This window comes from Trichechus manatus, unplaced genomic scaffold, assembly GCF_000243295.1.
Source record: "Trichechus manatus latirostris isolate Lorelei unplaced genomic scaffold, TriManLat1.0 scaffold00029, whole genome shotgun sequence".
Taxonomy (NCBI): domain Eukaryota; kingdom Metazoa; phylum Chordata; class Mammalia; order Sirenia; family Trichechidae; genus Trichechus; species Trichechus manatus.
Genome location: NW_004443965.1, coordinates 22,644,752 through 22,654,299, shown reverse-complemented (window position 1 = coordinate 22,654,299; position 9,548 = coordinate 22,644,752). Strand labels below are relative to the sequence as shown.

Below are 9,548 nucleotides of genomic sequence, written 5' to 3'. Positions count from 1 at the left end.
AAGCTTTTCAAAATATATCTCATAAATTACTTATACTGACTTCAAAACATAAATTGCATTTCACCTTGCAGTTGCCAAGATATATTCATAACGTGGTGACCAGGAAACTGCCAGTATTTCTTGTCTGTGACCTATAAATACAAATGCATGAAAAGTTTTGCAAAATATTTGGAAAAAATCAAAAGATAAAGTACCAATATTGAGCCTGATTCTGAAGAAAGTGAAGAATATTAAAAGTGAAGTAATTGATATGATCTTTTTTTTTTTTTAACATTTATAACAACAATCTGTTTAAATATTAATGTGAAATCTATGGGGCATGAGGTTATTGCCCCATAACATACGAGGTGGTTGATATTTTATTAATAAAAGAATTAATTTTGCCTTAGAAAGAACAATCAAAGCAAGTCTTTTTAAATACAGTTGTTAGCTTATATAAGTCAATCCATCAATAACTGATATAGCTCAAGATCAATTAACTGTACAACAAAAAGTCACTGCAACAAAACATACAAGATAAACATTTTAAAGAATAAACAATTTTCAATTTCTCAGAAAGTTTTAACAGACAAAAAATTATTTTAACTCATGATCACAAAAAAGCATTTGTATAAAAATTTTTTTCATAGGAAGTGATTCACTTTTTACCTAACTCAACTATTCAAATCAGACATTTTCTTCTGCCTAGCTTATATTAATAGAAATTCACTATAAAAAAATGTTATCCATCCTACCAAGTTTTCCTAATACATTTATTATGTATTTCTTAAAAATGAACAAAAATGAGTATTTATGAATTTACATTCCATCTTTTCATTGTTTAGAATTAAATAGTAGCAAAAAATAATTTAAAGGAATATACCTTTTCCAAATAAAGTATTATTTCAATATTTTTTTCTAACATTTTTATTGAGGAAAAAAAGCACCTAAATATTAAGAACAATGTTTAATCATTAGTCAGGACAACATTAAACAATGCTTAGTAAACATGTGTACTGTGTAAGTTTCATTAGCAGTTTATTTTTTTAAATGTAGAAATAACAAGGTTTTGATTTAACCTGTCTCATTTCCATATCCTTGAGCTTCCCCTATGGCTGCTGTTCATATAAATCTCTCCTCAATAGTTCAGTTTTCTAAGAATAATGCACAGAAGGATCTTTATTTCCCTGTTGACTATTAACAACTAGCACAAAATACATTAGTCATGTCACTTACAAAGAACACATTGTTAGTAATGTTTCTTTTTATTGAATGTTTATTGTTTCAAATTAAAAAATACCCTGTAGAATGTGGGAACAGGATCCAGACTTCAAGTCACAAAGTTGTACTTTGGGCCCTCTAGTACCAACTGTAAAAACAAAAATTTTTGAAGATAATTTTACTACACATCATCATCAAAAAGAAACAAGAAACAAACATTGTAATTCCTAACATTTGTTACTGTATCCTTCCAGAAATATAAAAATGTACGCCAAAAATATATTTCAAATCATTTTGTAATTTTATAATTGGAAAAATTATTTTAATCACAGTTATACTTTGGTAGTAAAAGAGCTCTACTACTGCACTGCTTTTAACTTTTTATTTTGAAGTAATTATAGATTCACAGGAACCTGCAAAGATAGTAGAGAAAGGTCCCATGAACTCTTCATCCAGGTGCCCCCAATGGTTATATCTTAGGTAATTACAGTACATGCTCAAAATCTGGAAATTTAAATTGGTACAATATATGTGTATGAGTTCTATGCCATTTTACTACATTAAATCATTTTATTTTAATAGCTTAGTTTTTCCATGTAAATGACATACTTCCAACCACCAGTAATAGATTCACAGAAACTCTGGACACAGACTAAATGGACCTCAAAGATAATTTAGCGCACAGCGTTTCTTCACAGATGAAGCAGTTCACTCATGTCCAGAGGTGAAGAGACTGGCACAGTGCCACAGAAAGACTGGAATGACAAGGACCAGATACCTGGTACCAGAAAAGCATTTTTTTCTTCCTTATACATAAAAAATATTGTTGCAGAGACTTTTGTATAAATGGATATTTAATTTGAATCATACAATCCTTAAAGAGAGGTAATAATTTCCTTGTTCTATTGTCTTCAATTAAAAAAGTTACCATATTTTGTTCATGTGAAATCTTTGAAAAGTTGATGGTTTAAAAGTAAAGTCTCTAGGGGACAGAAATACGCTTTCTTAATCTTTGAATCCTGGCCACTACCATAGTGCCTGACTTGAATACTTTCTGTTGAACTGAATATAAATAGTAGTGGCACATATTTAAGTTTCTTTTTAAAGAATTGTGATCTTCATATGGGTTAAAATGTCTATATAAAAATTAACTAGATATAAAAAGGGAGAAAGTTTCAAAATGTTAAAAGACAAAAGAATACATGTACAAACCTGCTACCAAACAGTGCTTGGTGGCAACTGGAGACATATGATGACTATAAACTGTTTCCTCAAAATTAAATACATCTGCAGTCTGATAATCAAAACACAATTTTAAAGTATGAGTTGTAATTATAATTACAAAAGCAATAGTTTTTTTATATTTACTTTTAGACACTGCTAGCAATTTTGAAAAATTGAGTGTTAGCAATTTGATTTAGACATGGAAAAGTGATGTTTCCCTCCAAAACCCTAATAATTCAAATCCTATGTTATCTACAATACTCTTTTCCTTTCTGGGAGAAGAGTTGTTCCCTGTAAATCTCAGAAATTAAGAAAAGACAAACACCTACCTTACCATCTTCCCCTCCACTGCAAGTGCTGCTTTCATTCTGGGTGACTTCAGCGTCTAGTCAACACTCTGCCTCAGTTCCATACGAACTCAGCTACCACACCTTGGATACTGTCACGGCCTAGAACTGCTCTTCCTTTGAAATCATACATTTATCTATGACTACAATCTTCTATCATTTTCAGCTCCCACCCGCCTCTGCAACTACCCTTCAGATAACTGAATAAACTCCTAAAGCCTTATCATTTCCTCTCCAACTTGGATTTCAAGGTCCAATATGTCAATCACTGTCCTGCCAACTCCTTTACTGTTACCCTTCTACCTGGCAAAACCTCAACTCTGGATGACTCTAAATGTCTGTCTTCTCTGTAGCTATATCCAGGTTGATCTATATCAAGGGTGAACAAACTTCTTCTGTAAAGGGTCAGATAGTAAATATCGCAGGCTTTGAGGACCACCTACCTAGCTCTGCCATTGTAGTGTGAAAGCAACAATATGTAATGCATAAATGAATGACCATGTCTGTGTTCCAATAAAACTTTATTTACAAAAACAGGCTATATTTCAGACTTGACCCACAGCCCCACCTTGGTCTGTGGGTCATAGTTTGCCAACCCCTGCTCTACCCAGGTGAACAAAATCTTATAACAGGGTAGGCTGGTGCCACTATAAAAGCTCGTTCACCTCAACTGGGCCTTCAGTATTGACTGCCAGTCCTACTATATTTCAAGAGTATTCTCTCTGCAATATTCCACAGTTATTTCAAATCTTCTCCACAAACATCCCTACTCAGTCACAATAGGTGATCTGACCTTTCACTTCAAAGAGAAACAGGAGACACCCAATGAGATCTCCTCTAATGTCTTACCAACAAACCTACAAACACATTTGCTTCAACTTACCTTTTTCACTCCTGTTTAGAAAAATGATCCTTCCTTATATTTAATCTCTCCATTTGTGTTCAGATCCCCTTCATCACTGTCAGAAATCTCATCCTATAGATTACCTCCTCTATCTCCTGTGTATCTCTTCCTACTAGCTCATTCCTATATGCACTGAAAAATGGTCAAGTCTCTTTTAATAGCACCACCTTCCCCAAGAGAAAAAAACCTTTTCATGCTATATTTCCTCCAGCTAATCTTTCTTCCTCTTCAAATCTAAATTTTGGTTGTCTTTAATTTCTTATCTTTTATGTATCCCTCAGCTCACTCCAATCTTATGTTTATCTCCACTGCTCTCCATTCACAAGAGCCCCAGTGGAGCAGTGGTTAAGCGTTCAGCCGCTAATCAAAAGGTCAATGGTTCAAACCCACCAGCTGCTCCGTGGGAGAAAGATGTGGTAGTCTGCTTCCGTAAAGATTTATAGCCTTGGAAACCCTATGGGGGTAGTTCTACTCTTGTCTTACAGGGTAGCTATGAGTTGGAATCGACCTGACAGCAATGGGTTTTTGGCTTGACTCCATTCACACTACTCTTCCAATATCAACGATAACCTCCTATCACTGAATGTAGTGCTTATCTTCCCTCATCTGTCAGTATCATTCACCATAACTGACTACTCCATCTTCCTTAAAACAATGTCTTCCATTGTATCACATACTCCTAGTTTTCCTCTTACTTTTTTTGGCTACTCCTTTGTTCTTTTTCTGTCCTATTAATCTGAGTCTTCTTCAGAGTTTTGTTACATATATGTACTCTTCTATATGGTAATGTCTCACAAACGTATTTTCAGTGTAGACTTCACTTCTGTAGCTACGTAGCTCAATTTCTGGATCTCTCCATTTGGATTTCTTGTAAATAATTCAAACTTAATGAGTCTAAAATTTAACTCATAATGCCTTCTATCCTTATCTTAGCAAATAATATAATGTACCCAACTGCCCAAACTCGAAACCTTGATTTTCAAAAATTATAGTGTTATTGAGATATAATTCACAGATCATACAATTCCCCCCATATAAAGTACACAATCCAAAGGTTTTTTGTATTCACAGAGTTGTGAAACCATCATCACAATCAATTCTAGAATATTTTCATCAATGCAAAAAGAAACCCCTTACCTATTAGCAGTCACTTCCCATTTTCTCCTAACCCTCCCAGTCCTAGGCAATCAATAGTCTAATTTCTGTCTCTATAGATTTGCCTATTCTGGACACTTTATATAGATGGAATCATACAATATGTGGTATTTTGTGACTGGCCTCTGCCATTTAGCATAATATTTTCAAGGTTCATCCATGTTGAAGCATGTATCAGTACTTCTTTTCTTTTTATTTCTGGATAATATTTCATTATATAGATGTAACATTTTTCATTTATTCGTTTATCAGCTGATGGACATTTGAGTTGTTTCTACATTTTAGCTATTATGAATAATCTACTATGAACATTCATGTATGAGTTTTTATGTACATGTTTTCATTTCTTTTGGGGATATGCCTAAGAGTGGAAAGTTGAAATCACTTCTCTGAGCTTTCCTTTTCTTTAGGATCTGGCCTCTCAAGTCCTAGATACTTTGGCAACTTTATAGAACCCTCGAACAGATGTTTATATTTTATCTAGTTTTTCTCAATGGAGGTGTTGGTTTGGCTACAAGCTTTTCTATCATAGTCAGAAGCAGAAGTTCATGACTTATTCATTTTAGTTCCTAAAATATATTCTTAATAAATTCCCATTTTCAATGATATGTATTTTAAACAAATAAACATTATTATAAAAGTAAATCCAAAGTGATAAACCTACTTTTTCCTCCAATACAGAACTGTCAAAAAAGAAAAACATCTATTTAAACTACTTGAAGTGCATTGAGTTTTTATTTACTTACATAGTACTACATACATTTTTCAGATTAGAATCATATGTACATTTCATGATTTTATTAGTTATAAACAGGTGGTCTTTTACATAGATCATTAGTCATCCATAAAGTACACCCACTCCTCACTTATCAACATGGTTAGGTTCCAAAGACTAGGTCATTATGTAAAAATCAGGACTTTCCAAAAATGCAGGATGACCACATCAGATCACAGAATGGAGGATGACTACATCATTACCTAACTGTCAAAATACATCATTGCCTAACTGTCAAAATACATCATTGCCTAACTGTCAAACAACTGAGAATCATGGCCCAGCCAAGCTGACACATTAATCATCATACCCTGCATTACTCTTACCTCGCACTTTGGTGTTCGTTATTGCCAGATGTACACCGTCAATATGAAAAATAGATAGTAGATTTTATACTATTGTCGTAAATGCAAAATGTTGGATAGTGAGATAGTCAATAACTGAGGAGTGGATGTCTTTGTTTGGCAGTTCCTCTACATAGCACTGGACTTAGTAGTTATAAAACACAGTTCTTGTCTTGGGGAGTTCCAATTCAGAAAAACAGACAAAACATAGATATGGAAATGAAATTATAGGATAGTATAAGAAAATGTGTTGAAATGAGAATACAGAAAATAGTGCTATAAAAATTCAAATAAATTGGTGATTAATATGAACTCCAGAAGCTGAAATCACTGACTATACAAATGAACTAGAAGGGACCTTAGACATTATCTAGTCTGACACCTTAATTTCATAGCTGAAGAGACCTTTGCTAATAAATCAAATGACCTACCTAAAGTAACACATCTAATAAGTAGCAGAATGGGACTAGAACTCTAGTGTCCTGATTCTTGGTTCAATATAATTTCAAAAAGGGGTGTGACCTTAAGAGAAGGGAAAAGCTGCATAGGGAAAGGCAGTCAAGGCATGAAATACAAAATAGTAAAGACATGATCAGAGGCAAAAGGGGATCAGTTTAGCTGCAGTAAATCATTTATGTTGAAAAGAGAAAATAAACTTGAGGAAGCAGGGTGTGAGGTTATGAAGAATTAGAATGCCAGGCTAAAAGTAGATGATGGGAATCACCAGAAGCTTTGAGTCAAGTAGAGACATAATGAAACTGTTTTATAGTGAAATTCTGAGGTAGAACTTATTGAGAAAATGTTGGAAGCAAAGTTGGGCAGGAAAACTAGTCAGGAGTTTTTAACAGTAGTCTAGATGTGCAGTGAGGGTAAGAAATAAAATAGAGAAATATAAGAGAGTTTGAAAGAACTGCTAAGATTTGATGAATAAATGGATATGAAGAGTGTTCATATTCACTTTGGGACATGTAACTTTGAGGAGAAGACATGCTCAAGTGGACATTTTCTGTAGACAGGTAGAGTACTTGGGATCAAAGCTAAGAGAAAAGATTGGCACTAGAAATATAAATTTGACCTTGTTTTTGTTAGGTGCCACTGAACTGATTTCAACTTACAGCGACCCTATGTGACAGAGTAGAACTGCCCCATAGGGTTTTCTAGGCTATAATCTTTACAGAAGCAGACAGACGTGTCTTTCTCCTGTGGAGACACTGGGTGGCATTGAACTGCCAACCTTTCAGTTAGCAGCCAGGCACTTAACCATTGCACCCTACTATCCACTATCTACCTTTACTAAGTTATACTAAAAACCTTCTTTTCCTTTAAGTTTTTCGGTTGATAGGAGATAAATCCAATTTTCTTCATTATATCACTGGACCATGTTGTTGTTGTTAGGTGCCGTTGATTTGGCTCCGACTCATAGCAACCCTATGTACAACAAAATGAAGCACTGCCGGGTTCTGCACCATGCTTGAGCCTAATGCTGCAGCCACTGTGTCAATTTATCTCATTGAGGGTCTTCCTCTTTTTTGCTGACCCTCTACTTTACCAAGCATGATGTCCTTCTCTAGGGGCTAGACCATACTAGTTTTAAAACAATGAAGATACAATAATAGCAATTTTTTGAGCATTTATTATATGCTAGATACTGTTCTGATACTTCATTTACCAATGAGGAAACAGACACAGAGAGGTTTGGGCTCCTATCCAATGTCAATACAGCTAGTCAGCAGCAGAGCCAGGATGTGAACTCAAGCAGTCTAGCCCTCCTTAACCCCTGTACTGCTTTCACATGTATCATTCAAGACATCTTAGCAAATAATCACACTAAAATGGCTTAGGATTAAATTCTCCTTCATCCTATAGAGCAGTTTGGAAAGGTTTTAATGTACTTACTTGTAATGTATTTGTATCCCATATTTTGAGAGTTTTATCAAAGGAGCTCGATGTGAACATGCCAGTGTCATGAGGATACCACTGCACAGTCTCCACACTGTATTTGTGAACATCAGGATGGCTTCTACAAAACAGCAATCAAAATTTAGGTCTGACTTACGTGAATTTCAAAACTGATACTATATTAAGAATAAGCAGCAGTCTCAGGGAGGACGATATGAATGGCCAAATCTAGATCACGTGCCTGTATCCTAGTTGTCCAGAAGAAAGGAAGAAAGATTTAAAAAGAATTTTGGTAGAGGAAAGTAATCTTCGGTGTTCAAGAAGAAATAAAGTAAATTTACCCAGAATAAGTATCAGGAGATAGTTTGAATTAAAGCACATTAACTTAATAACAATTTTTATTGAAATGATTAAAAAAAATTAGATCATAAACTCTTCAGATGTAAAAATGCTGATTTAACTCATTTTATAAATATGCTCACTACACTTCTGAAAAATGGAGTTTGAATCCAAGAAAAAAGTCATGGTAAAGGAAAAGGCTGGCACACTAAGTAATTACTTGACTTTGATACATTGCCATCGAGTTGATTCCAACTCATAGTGACCCTCGACTTTATGCAACAAAAAAAAAAAGTCATGGTTTGAATTATGTCCCCCCAAAAATGTGTATATCAATTTGGCTGGGCCATGATTCCCAGAATTGGGTGGTTGGCCACTATTTTGTGATTTTGATTTTATGTTAAAGAGGATTAGGGTGGGATTGTAACACCAGCCTCACCCAGGTCACATCTCTGATCCAATGTAAAGGGAGTTTCCCTGGGGTGTGGCCTGCACCACCTTTTACCTTACAAGAGATAAAAGGGAAGCAAGCAGAGAATTGGGGACCTCATACCATCAAGAAAGCAGTGCTGGGAGCAGAGTGAGTCCTTTGGACTGGGGTCCCTGCACAGAGAAGCTCCTAGTCTGGTGGAACACCGAAGAGAAGAAGGCTGACAGAGAGAAAAAGCCTTCCCCTGGAGCTGACGCCCTGAATTTGGACTTTTAGCCTACTTTAACTGTGAGGAAATAAACTTCTCTTCGTTAAAACCATCCACTTGTGGTACTTCTGTTATAGTAGCACTAGATGACTAAGACAGCATAGTTCCCACAGAATAAATGTTATGGAACATATGAAAATACTATTTGCTATATAACAATTTAGACAACATTAAAATGTTAGCTAGGATGAAATAAGATAAAAATGAATTAAACTAATTAAGAGAACTGTTTTACACTTCAAAATTTAGAATGTTTTGTTTCTTTGTTTTTTTGGGGGGAAGGGGGTGAAAATGGCCTAAGCTTCTTGAAATCAAGTTCCAGAGTATTTGAGGTGACACCTTGTTTTGTACTAAGGTTCTCCATAACTATAATGCTTTCCATTCACACAGTGCATTTACAGTTTTCAAAGTGATTTTTAAAAGACAGTATCTCACTTAATTCTCACAGAAACGTTATAAGAATAGCAGGGCAACTGTAATTATTTTTAATTTAAGACAAAAAAATCTGAGGCTCGGAGATATTAACTATCCCAAATTTATATTTCCAAAGTGAAGTGCCAGAACCAAGAAACAATTAGCCTTCTTGCAAATATTCCTTGGACTTAAGCATATATTCTAGTGCTCTGGGAATAGCTTTAATACAGAGTGGTTGTGATATTGTTT

General features: G+C 34.7%; 1 protein-coding gene across 1 annotated transcript in view; it reads right to left on the bottom strand.

The window, feature by feature from the left end:
* ERCC8 (ERCC excision repair 8, CSA ubiquitin ligase complex subunit) overlaps positions 1-9,548 on the bottom strand; it is a 57,656-nt gene that overhangs the window by 30,676 nt on the left and 17,432 nt on the right. Inside the window, exons 4-7 of the mRNA XM_023729454.1 lie at positions 7,846-7,969; positions 2,413-2,494; positions 1,280-1,348; positions 65-131 (exon numbers count right to left, since the gene is read on the bottom strand). Of these exons, the coding sequence (XP_023585222.1) occupies positions 65-131; positions 1,280-1,348; positions 2,413-2,494; positions 7,846-7,969 (342 nt within the window). The remainder of the gene's footprint in view (positions 1-64; positions 132-1,279; positions 1,349-2,412; positions 2,495-7,845; positions 7,970-9,548) is intronic.